The sequence below is a fragment of the Hippocampus bargibanti genome, linkage group LG18 (assembly GCF_051943395.1).
Source record: "Hippocampus bargibanti isolate YZ-2025 linkage group LG18, ASM5194339v1, whole genome shotgun sequence".
Lineage (NCBI taxonomy): Eukaryota > Metazoa > Chordata > Actinopteri > Syngnathiformes > Syngnathidae > Hippocampus > Hippocampus bargibanti.
The window spans coordinates 218,059-241,798 of record NC_142751.1 but is presented as its reverse complement, the minus strand read 5'-3'; the positions used below and the strand labels follow the sequence as shown (position 1 = coordinate 241,798).

Here is a 23,740-nt window from a genome sequence, read left to right as displayed (position 1 = left end):
TTCTTGGTTAGTGACGATGTTGCGTGCGTGTGCACAGATGCAAGCCGGGCTTCTTCAACCTGCAGGAACGAAACCCATCCGGCTGCCAGCCGTGTTTCTGCTTCGGTCACTCGCTGGCGTGCTCCTCGTCCAATGGCTTCCGGGCCGTCAACATCACTTCGGATTTCACGCAAGGTCAACTTATCTGCGAGCGGCCATGTTTTTCCCTTTGCCACGTTTGGCCAAAGCGTCTGTTCTTTTGGTTCCCCAAATGGTTGGAAAATCCATTCCCTCCCCCGGGCGGGGCGCACCCAAAAATGAGTTTCTTGTTGGGTCCAGATGAGGACGGCTGGCTGGGCGAATTCTCCGGGGGGCGTCTGGAGCCTCCGCTGTGGAAGGAGGGCCAAATCTATCTGCCGCCTCCCCCCCAAGAGGACCCCGGCTTCTTCAGAGCCCCGGGTGAGTGCCGCCATCGGATGGGGGGGTAACATGATCGCCTTACAGTATTTTTAGAGAGTAACCCCCCCCCCCCCTCCGCCGTCGCCAAGATGGACTTCGCCGACTTCTCGGATTCTCTCTTGTCCCGAGATTAATTGCGGTGTTTGGCAGCAGGTCCGAACGACAGCGGGCGCCTCCAATCCTTTATCGGAATTCTTCCAAGATGAGGGAATAAGTCGGCTTGCGCCGCCCCGCCCGCCATATTGTGGGGGGGACGGGCTCCTTTACATCGGCCCGATGGAATTGTGCGCGTTGGAAGGGCTACAAAGTGGAACTGGGCTCCGCTGTCAATTTCCTGGCTGGGAGCCTCCAGCGGGGCACGCCACCAGAAGCAAAACGCACACAAGCCCGTTAAAGGACAACCGACACCTGCGGACAAGTTGTGTCCATAATTTGTAAAATGGCTTCAAATGACTTCTACCGAGCGCATTTTACAAAGATTCCACCGCATATAGCTATATTTGACCTTTTAAGACTCACGCTGAATATTCAGGAAGTCTTGTTTTCGAGTTGATGACGATGCCTGACGTGACGTCACGTCAGGAACGCCCCTGACTGAGAAAGCGACACACAATGGGTACTTTGGTCTGAAAACATCATGTTGATCCATGTTGATGGCGATGATTAGAAGCAAAACACATAAATAACACGATGGTAAATCGTTGGGTGTCGCACCAACACTACCAATTGCAGTAACACCATAAAAGTGGACACAAATTCTCAGCAGACAAATCAGCCCATTCCCAACGGAGCTTGGGCGCCATCTTGTGCATTTTCTGGGAGCTACATTGGAGTCCAGACGGCTCGAATTGATACGGAAGGACTTCTTTAATAGATTGCAAACATTTATGCTTTCCTCTTCAGAACTATTTGAATCATCTTCATAACTGGATGAGTAACAAGAAAGCATCTCCAAATCTGACCTCTCTGAAGCCATTGTTTTGTGTCTGGAGTATCCTGGCGTGACATCACGAACAAGGGGGCGGGACCTTCTGAAACTCGCCATTTCCGAGGTCATTTTGAAGCAGTTTTGGGACACTTTAAGTCTTTTTTATTGGTGTTTTGCATTTGACTAAAAATATCATACTGTGTGTTTTGGGTATTTTAGATGCTATAAAAGGTTTTTCTGATGTCAGTTAGGAAACAAAAACATGGTGTCGTTTGTCCTTTAAAGGAAACCCCCCCCCCCCACCCCAGGTTTCTGCCTCATTTGCTGCAACGCCCAGAGTGCCGTCGAATGCCATTGGGCGCCGTGGCGGCGCTTGCTGCCCTTTTTGCAAAGCGCTCTTGCAATCACGAGCAAATCTTCAAATTTGACAAACACGATGACGCCCGCTTTTATTCTTCGGGCCTTGGGTGGGATTCTGGGTGGGTGGGGGGGTTTCACTCATCTCCAAGCAAAGACCATCCCCTATTTTACCCAACCTGAAAGAATGTCCACGTTTGATGAAGACAATGAGTGAAAAAAAGCTGGTGTTGTCGCGCAGACAAATTTGTGGGCGAGCGAAGCCTCAGCGACTCGCAGCTCCTCTCCATCACCTTCACATCCGAGTCTGAGGACGAGCTTCCCGAGCATGTCGACGTCCTCCTCCGCGGCTCCGGAATCACGCTGGAGGGCCGAGCCCTGGCCGGCCCCGCCCGACACGCTGACCCCAGCCTTTCGCCGCGCGCAACCTTTGTCCTCAGGTAAGAAATGCCGCCACCAAAAAGAAGAGGGAAAAAGCTGCACGCGCGTGCGCCTCGTTCACTGAGAGCGGCTGCGAGACATGACTTTTTCATGGACTGCATTTTTTTTCTTGACCTTGCGCCGAGCGGCGCCGTGATGGGAATGCGAAGCGATTAGCCGCAAGCCACAAGAAATTTGCGCACGTTTTCAGGCAGGTGCAAAAGCAGCCAACGGATACCGCGCATGACGTACAAGGGAACGTTTGGACCTTTGCGGCCGCCCTCGCAAACAATCAAAGACGTCACGCGGACGAAGAGCCCCAAAAGATCCACGCAAGCGAGCGAGGCTCTCTTGACTGACAGCCCGCCGATCTCTCCGTGCCAAATATGTCAAGCGCTTAAGCGGGAAGATCATCGCCACCATCGCGGCGGACCGACGGATTAAATGGAGGCGCCGGGATTTGAGCCCGAAGCCGACCAGACCGATAAGACGCCGGGATGATTGCTTGGCGCCGGCAACGTTGCCCTCTTTCCCCTTTTTCATGCGCCATTACAAAAATAACAGCATTGCTGAACGCAAGTTTTTCACGCAAGTTGCGCGACAACACCTCGTGCATTGCGAGCCACGACGTTGATGTTCAAAATGGACGCGCGTGCAATGTGGGAAGCCCTTCCATATTCATTTCCACCCACATCACGTCAACAAATATTCAAGTGGTGAAAAATAATAATAATAATAATAATAATAACAGTACAGGAGTGGTCCATTGATGAAAAGGTTTCTTCAGCCGTCATTGAAGGTGTTTCGCTTCTTATCCAAGAAACTTCGTCAGCAAACTAAAGTATAGTTTAAGCCATATATATAACCCTACAGTCCAGACATGGCGGTGCCGGACTCTGCTATGATAGGTCCCTGCTCTCAGTTTGGGGGGAGCAGAGGACTAATCCCTGCAGCTCCACTGATTGTTCCTATCGTTCTGACTAACGACTGGCCTGATTGCCCCACTTCGACCGGTATCACCTCATCAGTATTACTAACCCTATGTTGCCTAACCAGGCTATTGTATGAACGATCCAAATTGAACATCACCCAACCAAACCGGTTTAATGAAGGATTTAGTTGTTTTATGAAAATCACTTCTTTTACTCCCCTTTCAAACCGTCTATGTCTTTCGCTAAGATTTTAACCTCATTGTCGTCAAATGAGTGGTTGCTAGCTTTTAGGTGCATATGAACTGCGGAATCACAAATGGTTTATATGACAAACAATGCCCTCTAGATTATGCTTATTATACCAAAATACAGTTTTATATCATTCATTGAGTTTTATTATATAATTAGGACAGAAAGGTAAGATTTAGCTTGGAAGAATGTCTTGTCTCATCCAAAAATAATGTAGGAATTATACATATACAGTAAAGTCTCGTTATATCGATATTCAAGGGAGTCCGAAAAAATATCGATATAACCGGGACTATCGATATATCCGACCCTGTTTGCATGTGATTTTCTCCTTGCGTGCATAGAAATAGTATCGATATAACCGGGACTATCGATATATCCGATATCGATATAACGAGACTTTACTGTATTTCATTTTGAATACACAAATATGCTACAATAACGTCACAACATAAAGTCATGATGTTTGTGACTGCATCCATATATATATATATATATATATCCAAGATGGCGCCGCGAATGGCAGCCTCGGTGACACGCTCCCTAGTATTGTTCCTGGTTTTGTCATTTTCATTTGTTTTTTGCGACCCTACGCGACTCAGTTACACGAGGGAAGAGTTACTGAGCATTGGGGAATCCACTCTTGGACTATTTTCACCGACACACCAAAATCTACAAGGTTTTTCGGGGCTGCTCGCGAGCGGTGTAGCAGCTCTGTACGGAGCTTTGAGACGCCGACGTAGGAGGGGCAAGCGAGCCGGCGTGCTCGTCAAGCTACGGCAGCGTGGATTTCGAACGCCGTTCCCATCGATCCACCTCGCTAATCTACGCTCACTACCAAACAAGATGGACGAACTTCTTCTTCTCACAAAAACCAATAAAACATTTGCCCGCTCTGCTGCGCTGTGCTTCACTGAGACCTGGCTCAGTGGCCACCACCCGGATTCCGCGCTACACCTACCCGGATTCCGTCTCCTCAGAGCCGACCGTGACACGGAGCAATCTGGTGGCAATCCAAAGGTGGTGGAATATGCTTCTACATCAACGAAGTATGGTGCACCAATATCACGATGCTCGACGCACACTGCAGCCCTGGCTTGGAATCACTGTCTCAACTGCAAGCCATTCTACTCGCCACGTGAGTTCGCTTCCTTTATTCTCGTCGCCGTGTACATCGCGCCACAAGCTAATGCTAACGCGTGTATACAAACGCTCGCGGACCATGTAAACAAACTCGAACTAAAATATCCAGAGTCACCCCTGATCATTTTGGGCGATTTTAATCAAACGCGTCTAAACCGTGAACTTCCCAAATATAAGCAGCATATTGACTGTTTCACCAGAGAAGGAAATATTCTAGATCACTGTTACACAGCACTCAAAGGTGCATACCGGTCTGTTGCGCATGCAGAATTGGGTCTTTGTGACCTCTATTTAATCCACTTAATTCCCACATACAGACAGAAACTCAAATGTGTAAAACCGGTAGTCAAGACAGTTAAAAAAAAGGACAGATGAAGCAAAGTTAGCGCTACAAGAATGCTTAGACTGCACTGATTGGAGCGTCGTAGAAACTTCAACGGGCACATTGGATGAATACACAGACACTGTAACATCTTACATTAGTTTCTGTGAGGACATGTGTGTACCAACGAAGTCCTTAGGAAAGAGAAAGAGTCCGCATTTAGAAGCGGCGATCGAGCGCTTTACAAACTCGCCCGAAACAGATTGACAAAGGAAATTAACATCGCAAAGAAAAGTTATGCGGAGAGGCTTAACAAACAGTTCTCCGCTAACGACTCTGCATCGGTGTGGAATGGCCTGAAAGCAATAACAAATTATCGTTTACTGTCACCCCAAGCAGTGTACGACAATGGTCTGGCTGATGACCTTAATACATTCTTTTGCTGATTTGAAAAGGGAACCCCCATTTCCCTCGTATGCCCACCATGACCAAAAGCTACCGTATCTCAGCCCTCTGCCCTACAGATCCACGAACTGGACGTGAGACGGCTCTTCAAGCAGCAGAAGATCAAGAAAGCTGCAGGACCTGACAGAGTGTCCCCCTCCTGCCTGAAAGTCTGCGCTGACCAGCTGGCTCCGGTCTTCACACGAATCTTCAACAGATCTTTGGAGCAGTGTGAAGTCCCATCCTGCTTCAAACAGTCTACTATCGTCCCAGTTCCAAAGAAACCAGCACCCTCGGGATTGAACGACTACAGACCTGTTGCTCTGACGTCTGTGGTCATGAAGTCCTTTGAACGCCTCGTGCTGAACCACCTGAAGAACATCACCGGACCTCTGCTAGATCCTCTTCAGTTTGCCTACCGGGCAAACAGGTCTGTGGAGGATGCAGTCAACATCGAACTGCACCACATCCTCGACCACCTCGACAACACAGGAACCTACGCAAGGATCCTGTTTGTGGACTACAGCTCTGCGTTCAATACCATCATCCCAGAACTCCTCATCCCCAAACTTCTCCAGCTTCGAGTGTCCCCTACGATCTGCCAGTGAATCCTCAGCTTCCTGACAGGACGGACACAACAGGTCAGACTGGGGAAAATATCATCCTCAACATGAACCACGAGCACTGGGGCCCCACAGGGATGCGTCCTCTCTCCGTTGCTCTTCTCTCTCTACACGAACGACTGCACCTCAACGCACCCAGCTGTCAAATTCATAAAGTTCGCAGACGACACCACGGTCATCGGTCTCATCAAAGACGGCAACGAGTCTGCGTACCGACAACAAGTGGAGCACCTGGAGCTCTGGTTCAGCCTTCACAACCTGGAGCTGAAAACGCTCAAGACAGTAGAGATGATCGTGGACTTCAGGAAACATCCATCACCACAGCTACCCCTCACACTATCCAACTGCCTTGTGTCAACCGTTGAGACCTTCAAGTTCCTGGGAATCACAGTCTCCCAGGACATGAATTGGGAGGTCAACACCAACTATATCCTGAAAAACCCTGCCCACCACCTTTTCCAGCTACTCCCCTCAGGCAGGCGCTACCGATCCATGCGCACCAAATCCAGCAGACATTTAAACAGCTTCTTCCCCCAAGCCATTAACTCTTTGAACAGTAGCCCAAATTGAACTGTATAGTGCCTCTTTGCAATTTTTTTTATGATGATACTAGTGCAGCGTGTTCGACCGGAAACAAATTCCTTGTGTGTTCTACATACTTGGCAATAAAGATGATTCTGATTCCGATATACATATGTGACGGTTGCCACAACAGTGACTGTCATCATCTCCACGATGCTGCCGTCTTAATAATACCAGAGGCATGGATGTGTCTTTTTATTTCTTTTATTTCTGCGACACAGTATGGCAGAAGGGATGGGTGAAGTCGCATGGGTTTCGTCTTGTGATTAACATAAGTCTCGTCCAGATTGTTCTGGAAATTATGGGCGGGACTTCGTGCCACACTGTGCGCCGTTGCGTCACTTCCGTCATAATTTAATAATCTAGTGCACAACTCCGTTACATACACCCCCCTTGTGCAGAACTGAGGCAACATACACACGGAAGACAATAGAAAGACCAACAGGCAAAATAGACAAGGTTATCGGGCAAGGATGTACAAGAATGCTGTCTTATTGTCACTCATCTGACCAACTACGTCAGGTGACTGGAGTAAGGGACCTGTCGCTGGTGTGTCAGCAGTCTGTGCGGTCGTCGTAGATGCACTGCACTGGGTCTGGGAAGGAACTCTGTCCCCACTAACATAAGTGGCCTCAGCTCGAACCTGCCCATTCCCCTCTGTACAAACTACACCACTCTGGATTGCACTACATAACTGTAACACGGTTGGGAAGCCTCTACCTCTACCAGCACACTTATTCAAAGGTGTGCTACTTGTTCCTTCTAAGGAGCTCATTCTTAGACTTAACACACAAAAAAACTTACAGGAAAAAAAGAAAAGCACACTAATTGCAAAACGTAAACGTAATGTTCAGACAATTAACACACTACATGTATTTGCAAAACGGGGGTCGACACACCGTCCCCCGAGTGATGGGATGAAGACGCTGTGCAGCATTGCGGTCCCGGTCCGAAGTGGAGAGTCATTTGTGATCCGGGTCACGGCACCAATGTGACGGGTGTCACAACAGTGACTGTCTTCATCTCCACGATGCTGCCGTCTGAATAATACCAGACGCGTGGATGTGTCTTTTTATAACTTTTATTTCTGCAACACAGTATGTCAGAAGAGATGGGTGAAGTCGTATGGGTTTCGTCTTGTGATTAACATAAGTCTCGTCCAGATTGTTCTGGAAACAATGGGCGGGACTTGGTGCCACACTGTTGGGCGGGACTTGGTGCCACACTGTGCGCCATTGCGTCACTTCCGTCATAATTTATTCATCTAGTGCACAACTCAACACAGCAAATCAATGTCCTCCATCTATCCCGGTTTTGTGCATCCTCTTCTCTCACACCAGCTACCTTCATGTCCTCTTTGACCACATCCATAAACCTCCTCTTCGGTCTTCCTCTCGCTCTCCTGCCTGGCAGTTCAAGATTCAGCATCCTTCTCCCGATATAGTCACTCTCTCTCCTTTGGACATGTCCAAACCATCTCAGTCTGGCCTCTCTGACTTTCTCTCCAAAGCCTCTAATATGAGTTGTCGCTCTAATGTACTCATTCCTGATCCTATCCAACCTGGTCACTCCCAAAGAAAATCTCAACATCTTCAGCTCTGCTACCTCCAGCTCTGCTTCCTGTCTTTTCTTCAGTGGCACTGTCTCCAGTCCAAACATCGTGGCTGGTGTCACCACTGTTTTATACACTTTTCCTTTCATCCTAGCTGAAACCTTTCTATCACACATCACACCTGACGTTTTTCTCTAGCCGCTCCAGCCTGCCTGGACATGCTTCTTCACCTCTTTTCCACACTCTCCATTGCTCTGGACAGTTGACCCCAAGTACTTAAAATCCTCCACCTTCTTTATCTCTTCTCCCTGTAGCATTACTTTTGCACTTGGGTCCCTCTCATTCACACACATATATTCCATCTTGCTGCGACTGATCTTCATTCCTCTCCTTTCCAGGGCATATCTCCACATCTCGAGTTTCTCCGCGACCTGTTGCCTGTTGTCGCTCCAGATCACAATGTCATCTGCAAACATCATGGTCCAAGGAGATTCTTGTCTAACATTGTCTGTCAGCCTGTCCATCACCATAGCAAACAAGAAGGGGCTTAGAGCTGACCCCTGGTGGAGTCCCACCTCCACCTTGAATTCCTCAGTCATACCGACAGAACACCTTGCAACTGTCTTACAGCCATGATATATGTCTTGCACCGCTCAGACATACTTTTCTGTCACTCCAGGCTTCCTCATACAATGCCACAGCTCTTCTCTGGGTACCCTGTCATACGCTTTCTCCAGATCTTCAAAGACACAATGCAATTCCTTCTGACCTTCTCTGTACTTCTCTATCAGCATTCTTAAAGCAAACACTGCATCTGCCGTACTCTTTTTTTAGCATGAAGCCATACTGCTGCTCACTAATGTTCACTTCTGCTCTTAGTCTAGCTTCAACTACTATTTCCCAGAGTTTCATTGTATGGCTCACCAACTTTATTCCTCTGTAATTAGTACAACTCTGCACATCTCCTTTGTTCTTAAAAATGGGCACGAGTACACTTCGTCTCCATTCTTCAGGCATCTGTTCACCATCTAAGATCTTGTTGAATAACCCAGTCAGGAACACCACCGCCACGTCTCCAAGACACTTCCATACCTCGATTGGTAAATCATCAGGCCCAAGTGCCTTTCCCCCCTTCATCCTTTTCAGCGCCCTCCTCACTTCATCCTTGCTAATGTTTGCTACGTCTTGGTCCACAACAGTCACATCTTCTACTCTTTGTTCCTTCTCATTTTCCTCATTCATCAATTCTTCAAAGTACTCTTTCCATCTTGCCATCACACAATTGGCACCTGTTAATACATTGCCATCTCTATCCTGAATCACCTGAACCTGCTGCAGGTCCTTACCATCTTTGCATCTCTGTCTCGCAGGCCTGTAAAGATCAGTCTCACCTTCCTAGCTGTCCAGCCGAGCATGCGAGTCATCATAGGTGTCTTGTTTGGCCTTTGCCACCTGTACTTTAACCGTGCGCTGCATCTCCTTGTACTGTTGTCTACTCTCGTCCGTCCTCTCAGTGTCTCACTTCTTCTTTGCTAACCTCCTCATTCCAGCACCAAGTCTCCTTATCTACCTTTCTTCCACTCGATACACCAAGTACTTTCCGACCTGTGTCTCTGATTATGTTCGCTGTTGTTTGCCAGTCATCTGGAAGGACCTCTTGCCCACCCAGTGCTTGTCTTACCTCCTTCCTAAATGTCATGCAACACTCTTCCTTTTTCAACTTCCACCATTTTGTCCTCACTTCCGCCTTTGGTTTCTTCATCTTTCTCACTGCCAGCGCCATCCTAGACACCACCGACCTATGCTGTCTGGCTACACTCTCACCAACCACTAGTTTGCAGTCACTGATTTCCTTTAGGTGGCGTCGTTGACACAAAATGTAGTCTACCTGTGTACTTCTGCCTCCACTCTTATAGGTCACCCTATGTTCCTCTCTCTTCTGAAAAAAGTATTAATAATAGCCATTTCCATTCTCTTAGCAAAGTCAACCAACATCTGTGCTTCGGCGTTCCTCATCTGGAGTCCAAACCTGCCCATCACATCCTCCTCATCTTTGTTTCCTGCGCCAACATGTCCATTGAAGTCTCCACCAATTACAACCCTCTCACTTCTCGGCATGTTCTGTATGACTTCATCAAAGTCCAACCAAAATTTCTCCTTCTCCGCCAGCTCACATCCTACTTGTGGAGCATACACACAAACAACATTGAACATCACGCCTTCAATTTCTAGCTTCAGACTCATCATTCTATCTGATACTCTTTTTACCTCTAAGACATTCCTAACAAACTCCTCTTTTAAGATAACCCCAACTCCATTTCTTTCTGTCTTCACCATGATAGAACAACTTAAACCCTGACCGGAAGCTTCTAGCCTTGCTCCCTTTCCACCTGATGAGGAGGTTTCTTCAGCCGTCATATGTACTTTTATTGAAGGTGTCGGACGTTAGGCCTCCTATCCAAGAGGCTTCGTCAGTCTTACTGGTCGTATCAGCCCTATTTATATATCCCTAATGTCCAGAGATGGCGGCGCCGGACACAGCTATGATAGGCCCCTAGTCTCAGGTTGGGGGGAGCAGAGGACCCCTCATTGTCGTAAAATGAGTGGTTGCTAGCTTTTAGGTGCATACGTACTGCCAATTGAGGCCCACTAGTATTAATAATAATAATAATAATAAATTTTATTTCAAGCGCCTTTCAAAACACCCAAGGACACTTTACAATAAAAACAATAAAACAAAGCACATAACAATAAAACCATAAGTAAAATGATACATAATAAAATAGCAGATAGAACTATACATTGAAAGCAATTTTAAACAAGTGGGTTTTGAGGTGAGGTATTATTGTTGATAGTCTTTTTTTGAGAATTTGTTGAGTCTCCCCAATGTGCTGCTCTTTACAATTTTCATTCTTACAATGTATCGAATAAACTACATTACTTTGTTTTTCATTTGGCAGCCTATCTTTTTGATGCAGTAATTTTTGCCTTAACGTGTTTATCGGTTTGAAATAAGTAGGAATTTTGTGTTGGCAAAGGACTCTGTAATTTTTCAGAAACTCCTGCAATGTACGGTACTGCTACTCCTCTCCTTTTTGTATCTTGAGAATTTTTGGTTTCATTCCCTATTCTTTCTTTCTGACATTTGTTAAATGACCACTGAGGGTACCCACTGTTTGTGAGTGCTCTCCTGATATATTTTGACTCCTTTTCTCTTCCTTTAACGCTTGTTGGTATTAGTTTAGCCCTATGCTGGAGGGTTCTGAACACTCCTAGTTTGTGTTGTAAAGGGTGGTTAGAATCAAAAAGTTAGTATTGGTCAGTGTGCGTAGCCTTCCTAAAGACTGGTTTTAGCGCTCTGTCCTCTTTTATAATAACTTTACAATCCAAAAAGGCTAGTTGGTTCTCTTTAATGTCATCACGAGTAAATTTAATGTTGATGTCTACCGAGTTGAGGTGATCTGTGAAGGATTGAATTTCTTGTTTTTTAATTATGACAAAAGTATCGTCCACATATCTAAACCAGTATCTAGGTTTTGTCCCCGGGAAGGATGTGAGGGCCTGTTTCTCCATCTCTTCCATGTACAGATTAGCCACTATGGGTGAAACTGGTGAGCCCATAGCACAACCATGAATTTGTTTGTAAAATTTCTCCCTAAATTGAAAATACGTAGTATTAAGGCAGATTTCCAATAATTGGCAGATGTTTAAGTGTTGTTCTTTCATGCAGAGAAGCTGTGGCGTCACCGGTGCGCACTTGACGCATATCATACGCTTGAAAATGGTATTAAAGCAGCGTCGTGGGACAGAGAGTCTCAGACTCATCTCGGACTCAGACCCGGACAGACACCCCGCTCGCAGAGACCTGCTCAGCATCGCACGGAGTTTCACAGCACGACTTGCTCGCCTCCACGCCGCGATCAAGCTCTGCGTGTCACCTGCCTGGGAGATCTGACAACGAACATAATTACAAATAAAGAGAAACATCAAACTCTTTAAAGCGTCCGCCAGCAGTCTCGTCCTCACCACTGAGACTGCTGCTGGGGTTGGGACAGATGTCAAGAGAGAAGTCACATCGTAAGATGCCAAGGTTTCCTCAGGTTCCAATATAAGGTCTTTGATCCTCTCTACAAAACCTGTGGTGTTCTCTATGTGATATTACGTAGAGAAACTGGGCTAGATGGAGGACAGTAATTCGCTGTGGCAACTCTTGAAGGGAAAAGCCGAAAGGAAAAAAGAAGAAGATAGATACATTATATATACAGTGTTACCTCGGTTCTCGAACGCCTCACACTTCGAACACATCGGAGTACGAACAAAATATTCGAGATATTCTTGCTGCGTAGTTCGGACACCAATCGGTGTTCGAACGCCAATACAACGCGTGAGTGTGTACGCGAGGGTGGGGTGCTGAGCGGCGTACGGGTGTATCGCTCTCTCCGTGACCAACTGTAGTCGCTTGCGGACGTGCTGCGTTTTGCTCTCGCGTTTAATATAGGTGTACAAAGACTTTTAGCCCCTAATCATGCCTCCAAAGAAAGTAAGTGCCGCTAAAAGTGACAAAAGAAAAGTAGTGCGTACAACTATTGCATTTAAGAAAGAAATAATTGCAAAATAGGAAGGAGGTGTGCGAGTGTCTGATCTGGCTAGGGAATACAGCATGGCGAAATCTACGGTCAGTACGATATTAAAGAATAAGGAGACTATGAAATCTAGTGATGTGGCTGTGGGAGTGAGAGCAAGTGTCATTGGATAGATATTTGAAGTGAAAAGAACATCCTGTCATCCTGTGGAGTCATCCGTAGCTGTCACGTTCCGAGCGAGAGTGACGGCAGCTGACTCGTCGGAACGTAGTGGAATGTTTGGGATCCCAAAGCAGGCGGCAGAGACGTATACTACCCAAGCAGGATGTTTATTCACAAATAAAAGAAAACACAGCGAGTAACAAGGAAGGGGGTGATCCGACGACCCGCTTACTACGGCAAAAAGCAAATGGCACACGAGGGTGCAAAATTACGCAATCCCGGAAGATGACATAAATTTACGGGACGCAGGGAAAATACCTCGGACCGGATACACTCGCGCATCGAAGGAAGAGCAAAGAGATGGTTTCGGTGTTTGAACAAATCGCTTTTCGAACAGGGTCCTGGAACGAATTATGGTCGAGAACCGAGGTATCACTGTATATCTATATGTATGTGAAAAATGTGGCTCTTTTTAAACAAACCGCGGTGAGACCAGCAGGCGTTTGCCGCACTCGGTGTTCTTGGCTCGGCGGATCATCCGGCGGCGTCGAGAGCCCCGAAGACGTCTCAAAAGTCGACAAGTTGGCATCCTCCGGCTCCGCGTCAGTCGCATAACGTGCGCGGCGGCAGCGGCGGCGAGCGCGTAATCGTCCCCAAATGGGAGGATTAGCGGCGCGCGGCGGCTAAAGTGTGATCAAAGACATCTGCCGTTTAATCTGCGGGAAACTAAGAGGATGTGTCGTTGTGCGCTTGTGTCGTCGCAGGCTTGATGAGAGCCACATGACACCCAAGCTATCGGCCTCTGACTTTCGCCGGCTGCTCTACAACGTGACGGCGCTTCACGTCGCTGACGCCAGAGGACTCAACCGTAAGTTACTCGTTGACTTGCAAGTGGAAAGAACAAAGTGCAAGCCTCACAATGTCAACAATGACAAATAAAGAGTGCGGGTTAGCTCAATGTTGCGCTCTCCACTCTGGCAATCGGAGGAGATACGGTGTTGTGGGATTCAGAAAAAAAAAAACACAAGACAAGCGGTGCTGTACGTTTTGACTCAACCGTGGTTTACTTCGAATGCCCAGAGGTAATACAAACATATGCGCACACAACTTCCTGTCCAACAACGTAAATCGGGCCGACACAAAACACTAATCAAAGCAGGCGTTCCTTGTTTAAATAAACATTTTAGATGTATACCATTGGTAAACCAATGTAACTATGCGATTTGCCATACCTGTAACCAACATACTAAATAAGGTACCTTTTAATCTGTCACACTAACACACCAGGGGAAAGGCCCATCGGCGGCTTCATGAACGTAGCATCCAAGAGAACGTCACAAAACCGCAGCGCTGCTCATTGCTCAAGTGTTAGAAACAAACAACGTATGGTGAAGACTTTTGCTTTGGTTTTCCTTTGTTATTTTTTCTGGGACATTTCCTTGTGGAAGCGACCACGTTTCAGTCGCATGCTCATCAATAATTGGAATGTGGCAGAAAAAAGCAAAGAACACGGTGAGCTGTACCCGCTGCAAAAACAAAAAAACAACCAAAAAAAGAGGGCGCTTATTCCCAAACGTGCCTCCCTCATTCTAGAAAAGCTTGGGGGGACGGAGGGGGGGGTATTCCTTTGATTCAGCGCCATTCCGATCGGAAGCCATTTGACAAACGATCCAGAAAAATTCGTTGAAGGTGATCCAACCTTTTCCCATTCGAAGAAGCAAACCGGCCAACCCCAAAGTGGAGAAACGGGCAGCGGCGACGTGACGGACCGTCAGGCCGTCAACGTTTCTCACAGCCAGCCCGTCGTTTCAGCGCAGAAGGATGAAAACGATTGGCGGCGTAATGAGGGCGACGCCGGCGAGGAAGGCGGACCGTGACCGCTTCAAACGAGTGGCCGCGTCGACATTCCGTCCGTTTTAATGAACTGCCGCAATCGTCCCCACCGCTCAGCGCCTCAACCTTTCCCGCCCTTCCCCTCCGGAATTTTAATGGCGCCGCTGAAAAGTGAGACCAAAGTGCGAAATGCGGCTCGTTTTCGACACGCAAATTCAATGTTAATGGAGGCTCTTCAGCAATCGTGCGTGTGCAGTTTTGGATGTGAATGTCGTTTGGGGAGGAAAAGAGGAGGGGGGGGGGGTTCAAGAGAGCAGCGGGAGGTACCTAGCTACCTACCTAACTACCTACCTATAACCCACCCACCCACCTACCTACCTACCTACCTACCTACCTCTCTATTAGCTAGCTGGCTCGCTTTCTATCTATTTGAGTTATTATGGGTTGAGTGAACGCTGAACGTCTAGCTAGCTAGCTAGCTATTTGCTATCTCTTTGCTAATTATTTTCTATTCGCTATCTGTTGTCTGTCTGTCAGGACGGTTATCTGGCTAGCTAGCTATTATCTGTCTGGCCTGCTGGATAGCTATCTAGCTTACTAGCTATTAGCTATATGGCTATCTAGCTCACTATATATATATTGGTTATCTATTAGCTAGTTGGCTAACTTTCTATCTATTTGAGTTATTCCGGGTTGAGTGAACGCTGGCGCGTGTGGCTGCCACTGCTCACCCACAGAAAAAAACTGATCCTGTGACTGTGAAGTGACCTTGAGAGATTGGAAAGGCGCTTAGAAATCAAATGTGTATTATTATTATTATTATTATTATTATTATTATATTATTAAGGAAATGTAGTATTATTGGGGTCAGGAAGGGCATCCGACGTAAAAGCTTGGCCAAAACAAACATGCGGATCAAACCTCTAAAGATGGAGGACACTGATTTGCTGTGGCGACCCCTTGAAGGGAAAAGCCCAAAGGAAAAGAAGAAGAAGAAGATCTCATCCCTGGTGTGAAATTCCGCTGTCGGCCGCTCGATGGCGCTTGACGGCGATCGCTTCTCCCCGATGACGACGGATAACGTTTTCTTTGTGAATGGTTTGCCTCTCGTCCGCAGACACGTCGCAGCTGGCGGGCGTCCGTCTGGTCTCTGCAACCCCCGCCGCCGGTGGGACGGCGGTGCCCGCCCCCGTCCCCGCCCCCTGGGTGGAAAGCTGCACCTGCCCCGCCGGCTTGGAGGGCCGCCGCTGCGAGCGATGCGCGCCCGGCTTTACTCGGGAGGTCCCGAACGGCGGCCCCTTCTCCCCGTGCGTCCCGTGCCACTGCCACCGGCACGGGACTTGCCACCCGGAGACCGGTAAGCCATCGGTTGGGTGAGCGACCCAAATGAGCGGGCGCCGCGCCCTTTTTATCACGTTGTTGTCGTTTTTGGGCTTTTGGGATTGGCTCCCGCAGGCCATGCGCCGGAACATAGTCGGGCGGCAGGCAGCTGTTGGGCGGGCCAGCTTCAGTTATTTATTTTGATGTCGGTGTGCGAGGCGAAAAAGTGTTTTTCACGCAACGTCGCTCTGGCAAGTGGAGAATCGCCACAAAAAGAGACGAGGCAAGCGCCCCCCTGGCCCCCGCCCTGCCTTTTATTCATTTTTGGAAAGCAGATGGGTATTCTATTCTCCCATCTTTTATCTCAACCCAGTTAGCAGACGCCGCTAGCTTGGTCTGGGAGTATCGCTTCCCAGTTAGCAAAATTGGTCTGGCCCAGCTCGGCCCGGATACGGCAATGAATGACGGTCCAGAAGTGGGCCGGATCCGGCAACCGCAATGCGGGCTGTATCCGGCCCGCGTCTGGCCCGCATTGAATAACCAGATCCGGCCCGACTCCGGTCCGACGCCGGGCCAGAACAGGCTCCTGATGTCAGCCTTAAGTTAACCATTTCTTCCATGAGCCATATTTCACCCGTATTTAAATATAAAAAAACACAAACACAATCGTTATACAAATATTATATTGTCATAATTTGTGAACCTCACACATAACTGCACATGTACTGGAAAAGTGCACTTTTCTTTATTTACCAGTGAACACAAGAGTCCAAACCGAAATGCATGTTGTTCTTGAACTGCAAATTTCTATCTGTCATATCGTTGTACTCTCCGTGGCCTCTTTTCACCATCCAGAGCCAGTTTTGATTGTGACATCGATTTCCTGGTCACATGCTCGGCAGTTAGGTCTCATAGCGGCTAAAAGAACTGTAAGAAAACACGGATGGACAGTGTGTTAGGAAAACAAACATTTGTACATGACATGACCCTTTCTACTTCCTTTCCTTTCCTCTTACTTTGATAACTATATCCATATATCCATCCAATCCAATGAATGATCAGTAAAAGTAACCCTTGAAATTTCTTCATCTGGGTGTGACAATGTGAGGTGTAATATTTGCCACCAAAAACTCATGTCTCATCTCATTTTCCGTAGCGCTTATTCCTCATTAGGGTCACGGGTTGCTGGAGCCTATCTCAGCTGTCTTCGGGCACGAGGCGGGGGACACCCCGAATTGGTTGCCAGCCAATCACAGGGCACACAAAGACATACAACAGTCACTCTCACACTCACACCTAGGGACAATTTGGAGTGGTCAATCTGCCTGCCATGCATGTTTTTGGAGTGTGGGAGGAAAACGGAGGACCCGGAGAAAACCCACGCGGGTCCGGGCAGAACATGCAAACTCCACACAGGGAGGCCGGACCGGGACGCCAACCGGCGACCTCTGCACTGTGAAGCCGGTGTGCTAACCACCCGACTACCGGGCCGCCCGCCACCAAAAACTAAAGGTGAATAATTCAGAATTAAATAGTTTATTCTGAATTTGAATTACGTAACTTAAAGTCGAGTGACTCAGACATAGGATGGATTTGTATATTATAATCTTAATTATATTGAATAAGTGAATCTGAACTGTACAATTTGAATTTAAAAATGCCAGTTTTGAAACTGTATTTGATCCTCACTGATAATTAAATTTTGTTTATTTTCATTTTCAGTCCTTCAAATACAACACAATACATATTGATTTATACAGCGCTTTAACAACAACTGAAGCGCTCAGGAGGGAAACATGCAGGACAGTGGTCTTTCAGGGCCAAGTTTGTACAATTCTCCAATAACGAAGACGGATTTGTATCAGCTTACCTCAACATATGTACATCGAGGTTTGGCGGTGGTGCCCCAACTTGTTGGTTATTCCGTCAGTTACGCTCAAGCTGACCATCGGACCAACACCACCGGCGCTGAGGGACGCATAAAGATCAGGCATGTCAATATGACTTTCATGCACGATGAGCTTAAGATCAAAAAAGTTATTTTCAACGTCATTTTTTTTTCTGTATCTGGTTCGTATCGCTGCAAAGTGAATCTAAATGAATTGAATTGGATTTCGGTTCAGAGTGTTTTTCATCTTCCCTGAAATCCTCGGCAGTTTCAAGCCCAACCCACCAGTGACGTTGTGTGAGTTGTTTACTTTCAAAATTCGCACGCTTCAGTCTCGATTAAATACGTACAGCAAGTGAAAATGTTGGCAAAAATACACTTAAATAACCCTAAAGTTAGAGTACAATATATTCAAACATTTCCCTTTGCTACCATAGAGCCATATCCGCCCATTTTGTGCTAATGTTATTTGTCATTATTTGTCATGATCTGGTTGGCGACCAACGGGGGGCGCTGTCGGCCCCGCCTGCACCTGCACAGGTGCTGGTCGTCCCGATCAGATTGGCGACCAGCGGTTAGCGACGTCAGCCCTGCCGGCAGCCTCGCAGGTGCTGGTCGTTATAATCAATAACACTTAAAAGGACACCTGGCACGATCATCCGGTGCCGATTCATTGTTTGTTTGCTGCTTGGTTGCAGCATGCATTGTGTACGTGTTTGTTTAACCTTGGCGGGCTTTTACTTTTGGTCTTCTTTTGCTACTTTGTATTTTTTTCGATTCAGGTGATTTTGATGTTTTACATTTTGTTCCTGCTGACTTTATTTTAATACAATTTGTCAAACAACCTCCCGCTCCCTCCTGCCTGCTTTTTGGGATCCGAACCCGCCATCACCACCTCGCAAAACGTGACAGAATGAATCGGCCAACTATCGGATCCCGCAGATACATCGGACCCGTCTCATTTCCACCCTGTGCCTGGCAATGCTACGTCCACGTTAGCGCAAGCCTCGTCGCGTTTGAATCGCGTCACTCGACGACCCGCAACGTCCACGTAAACGTCCGGCCGAGACCTCCTTCCAGGTGGCCGTCCAGGGTGACCCTGGGTGACTGGCATTGCATGCCCACGCCAGCCACGCTGTCGTCGTGCATGACGAATTGAGTCTCATCCACGACGAGCCGTGCAACGTCCGCGTCAATGTCAGTCCGAGACCCCACTCACCGCTGGATCCCGGAGCGGCTCTGGACTGGTCTCGTTCCCCCGGAGCCGGGCAGTTCACGCCCATGTCGGCGTCCGGCCGAGACCTGGTCCCATACGGCCGTACGGGGTGCCATTCTGCGCCTGGCAGTTCGACGTCCACGCAGAGCCATGCGCCGTCGCGTGAACGTGCGAGAGGGATCGCACTCACGCCCACGACGATCCGTGCCGCGTCTTCGTCCACCCCAGGCCGAGTCCCGTTCCCATCAGGCCGCCGCCCGTCGTATGCTGGAGAGGCAGCGGTTGCCCTCTCCACCGACCGTTCCCTGGCGAGTGGACCTTTTGGGAGACTGTTGGGACTTCTGGAAGCAGCCCCTTGAAGGGGGGGTACTGTCATGATCTGGTTGGCGACCAACGGGGGGCGCTGTCGGCCCCGCCTGCACCTGCACAGGTGCTGGTCGTCCCGATCAGATTGGCGACCAGCGGTTAGCGACGTCAGCCCTGCCGGCAGCCTCGCAGGTGCTGGTCGTTATAATCAATAACACTTAAAAGGACACCTGGCACGATCATCCGGTGCCGATTCATTGTTTGTTTGCTGCTTGGTTGCAGCATGCATTGTGTACGTGTTTGTTTAACCTTGGCGGGCTTTTACTTTTGGTCTTCTTTTGCTACTTTGTATTTTTTTCGATTCAGATGATTTTGATGTTTTACATTCAGCTTGCGACTCAGCGAGTAGCGAAATCCTTCCTTCTCGCCCCACCCCCTTCTTCTTCTTCTTCTTGATTTGGCGTGTGGCAGGTAACGTTCGCGCAGCATCACCACCCACTGTGTCGGAGTCTCGCAAAACTTGACTGTTGTATGTGCAGTACATATACAGGACTAAAGTACGTAGAGGGAAAAAAACCAACACACAGAAAATTAAAAACTTTTTTTGTTAATTTTTATATCCGATCATTCTATTATTTTATGATAAGGTCATCAAATTTATATTCAGTTTATAATTCCTTTAAGATGTTTATGAGATAGCGTTTGTTTGTTTGAAGGACAGCTGGAAGTGTTCTCGGGAAGCCAGAGAAAGGTGTGCTCGAGTGAGTTTGGGGTTACTATACGGCAAGATATCATAAAAGGCTGCATTCAAACAAGGTCCATCTCTCCTTTTTTGAATAGTCGTGGAGCCATCCATTGCCATTCCCAAAACTACAAATCCCTCAACGAACACTAGTACCTTCTTTCGCAGATGTCAGTCGACTTCAACACAATCCTCCTATCAGAATGATTTTACTGTGTGTGTGTGTGTGTGTGTGTGTGTGTGTGTGTGTGTGTGTGTGTGTGTGTGTGTGTGTGTGTGTGTGTGTGTGTGTGTGTGTGTGTGTAGGCGTGCATGTGTGTGTGTGTATATGTCTCGAGTTCCGGTTCAATACTGGCTAGCCATCACTGAGCCGGAGTTGTAAATTGATTTCCGGCCCAAATCCGGTTTGCCATAATCGGCCCACGTCCGGTTTGCCGGAGTCAAGCCATGCCTCCTTTGCCGCGTCTGGGCTGCATTCAGCCCGCATGCGTTTTGCCACTGCCGACACAAGGCCGGCTGTGCCGGATTCATGCCGGATCCGGCGCAGATGCCATTGCTGACTGGGTTACGTTGTGTTTGGAATCAATTAGCATGCGCTGATTTGGATGAATTAATTGCGAGGAGGGTGGGGCACAAAGGCGATTCAAATTGATTTATTTTTTGGTCGACTGAAATTTGAGGTTGTACCGCTGCCACTTGGCATGAGCGTCGCCCGACTTTTCTTCTGGAGTTGTTGGAACGTCAGCGCTTTGAAAGCACGCGCACGACACCTGCAGGACACAATTGGAACAGCGAGCGTCTTTTGGGAACCGTTGCTTTTTGTTTGAACAATTGCAATTTACGCTTCTCGGGGATCAAGTCGACTCGGTGGAGCTCCGGGCTGGGAATATTTGCAAAACATACATGTGGTTCCCCAAAAAGTTGCTGCGCTAACTATAGCCCCACGCTGCCACTTTGAAGATATTTACACATCTCTTGTCGCGTCGCATGCAAATGATGAAAAGCGTCTGAAATATGGAGCGCGCGGTGTCCCTTTGAGTCGCTGGCAACACCAATTCCCCCGGGTTGTCCTTTACCGTCAGATGATCCATAGCCGCTAGCTAAAATTAGCCTTGACTAGTTGCCGGCCTTCATAATGTTAGGTTAGAATATTAGTCAAAGTCAGCTTTATTGTCAAATATGCTAATACGCATGACATACAGCACAGATGAAATGACTGTCCTCTCGGACCCAGCATGCAAGGCACTTAGAATGACTTTAACAAACATCTTCTTCTTTTCCTTTGGGCTTTTCCCTTTAGGGGTCGCCACAGCGAATCAATGTCCTCCATCTATCCCGGTTTTGTGCATCCTCTTTTCTCACACCAGCTACTTTCATGTCCTCTTTGACCACATCCATAAAGCTCCTCTTCGGTCTTCCTCTCGGTCTCCTGCCTGGCAGTTGAAGGCTCAGCATCCTTCTCCCGATATAGTCACTCTCTGTCCTCTGGACATGTCCAAACCATCTCAGTCTGACTTTGTCTCCAAAGCCTCTAATATGAGTTGTCCCTCTACTGTACTCATTCCTGATCTTATCCAACCTGGTCACTCCCAAAGAAAACCTCAACATCTTCAGCTCTGCTACCTCCAGCTCTGCTTCCTGTCTTTTCTTCAGTGGCACCGTCTCCAGTCCAAACATCATGGCTGGTCTCACCACGGTTTTATACACTTTTCCTTTCATTCTAGATGAAACACTTCTATCACACATCACACCTGACGTTTTTCTCCAGCCGCTCCAGCCTGCCTGGACACGCTTCTTCACCTCTTTTCCACACTCTCCATTGCTCTGGACAGTTGACCCCAAGTACTTAAAATCCTCCACCTTCTTTAAATCTTCTCCCTGTAGCATCACTCTTGCACTTTAACAAATGACTTTAACAAACATAATAAACATGAAAACGCCAATTTGCCAGGACAAGGCAGCCGCTGCGTGTTCACGCGCTGCCATCTTGGGGGAAAAAAAAAACACAAAAAAAACAAATAATATGACAATGCAAAGACACAGAGAGTCATTCATTCTTCAGGACTTGCTGTACCCTCTTTGTGATGTCATGAAGTAGTTCTAGATGAAAGAGGAGAGGATCAAAGAATCCATTTCAGCAGTGGATCAGGGGCGTAATGGTGGAATTTGCACATCTTCCTACAAGCTAAATATTGAAAGCAAACACGCAGCTGTAGCATCCATTGACGAAAAGACATTGTCTCACATCTCCTGTCCCACATAAATCTGCTTCAATTCCAAGCCGCGACAGTTCTACATACGCATTGGCGCTCTGCGCTGACACTCCTTTCTTTTTATCGCGGGCTCCTCAAGCCATGCATCCATCCAGCCGCAGACTGTCCAACAGCACCGACCTTTCAGCTGAACAAAGCGGGGCTGTGAAGATGCTGCCCATTACAGGCGCAAAAAAGCACAATGACCCCTTTGTTGTCCAGCGATGACAGTCGAATGGCTCCGACATTCCTCCCATTCAAAAAGAGTACTGGCATATTCATGCTGCCGAAAGGCGCAACCGCTCAGCACAGTCACCTCCTTGATGAATGTCGTGTCCAAAAATGCTGAAAAACAATCCGTATCCATTCCACACGACGCACAGCAACACAAAGTGACAAAAGAAAACACAATAACAACAAAAGCAAAAACAACAAAAAAGCAAGGCTCATGAGAGCACTTGCTGACGACTGCCTACTCAGGCGCCATCTTGGAAAGAAAAAAAATATGTTGCTTATATTCGCGTGAACAGTAACATTTAATCTTTTAACAATTTTGAACGGAATAAAATATTCACCTTATTGCGCAACGCTTTAACCTAACAATTGGCGTGTTCGTTGTGAGAGGGATGACCAAAAAAGCCGACAAGTTGTTCACAGTTGATTTATTCCTAACAATTTGATCTAATACAGAATTCTGGGTCGCAGCTCCCTGATACAGAAAAATATTTGTGTGCCCTCAAATCAGTAAGAGAGACAAAAGACTGAGACTGAGGAGCCCAGATTTAAAGGTGTACCACATGCATCTTCAAATTTGGCCCACACAATGAAATCCAGTCCCCCATTTGGTCCTTCCTGGGATCTGGTTCACTTCTCTGTTCCCAAGGTATTTCCCCGACCTCTAGGCGGGGTGGAAGGTAGATCAAAAGTTAAGTCCAGTTGTCCAGTGTTTGGCCACGTTGTTGTTTCACACTTCCTTTGTGTCTGCCAGCCGGCTCCCCTTGGATCTCCTGGCACCTGAAACATATGTCTCCACTACCTCTTTATTATGTTATCTATCTATTACCAGCAAAGCAATATTTATACTGATTAAACTTACTACTTTACGAAGGCAAAATGCCGTCGAGGGAGTCGGTTGGGCGTCCACCCGGATTCCTAATTGCCGTATGATCATGGGATAGGGGGTGGGGGCGGGTTTCATTTGTCGGTGCATCTAGCCGTCGCGCAACAACGCCGCCTTGTGAAAGGTTAACATTCATCCCAGAAATGAGCAACGTGGCCCCAATCTGGCATCGGGATTGAACTTTGATCTCCGCCCAGAGGCCAACCACGTTCGGAGCAGACTCGGGCCCGCCTGCGTCCCAAGCTACCCGTCCGGCTTTGGCGCCTTCCCGCCAGACCGTTCCGCATCCTAGCATGCTAACTTTGCTTGTGCGCTCACTGATGCTTTT

The 23,740-nt window shown here is 47.8% G+C and overlaps 1 protein-coding gene across 3 annotated transcripts in view; it reads left to right on the top strand.

The window, feature by feature from the left end:
- lamc3 (laminin, gamma 3) overlaps positions 1-23,740 on the top strand; it is a 62,584-nt gene that overhangs the window by 27,247 nt on the left and 11,597 nt on the right. For all 3 annotated transcript variants that reach the window (XM_089020211.1, XM_089020213.1, XM_089020212.1), the window contains exons 8-12: positions 38-174; positions 319-438; positions 1,965-2,163; positions 13,500-13,603; positions 15,686-15,925. In XM_089020211.1, the coding sequence (XP_088876337.1) occupies positions 38-174; positions 319-438; positions 1,965-2,163; positions 13,500-13,603; positions 15,686-15,925 (800 nt within the window). The remainder of the gene's footprint in view (positions 1-37; positions 175-318; positions 439-1,964; positions 2,164-13,499; positions 13,604-15,685; positions 15,926-23,740) is intronic.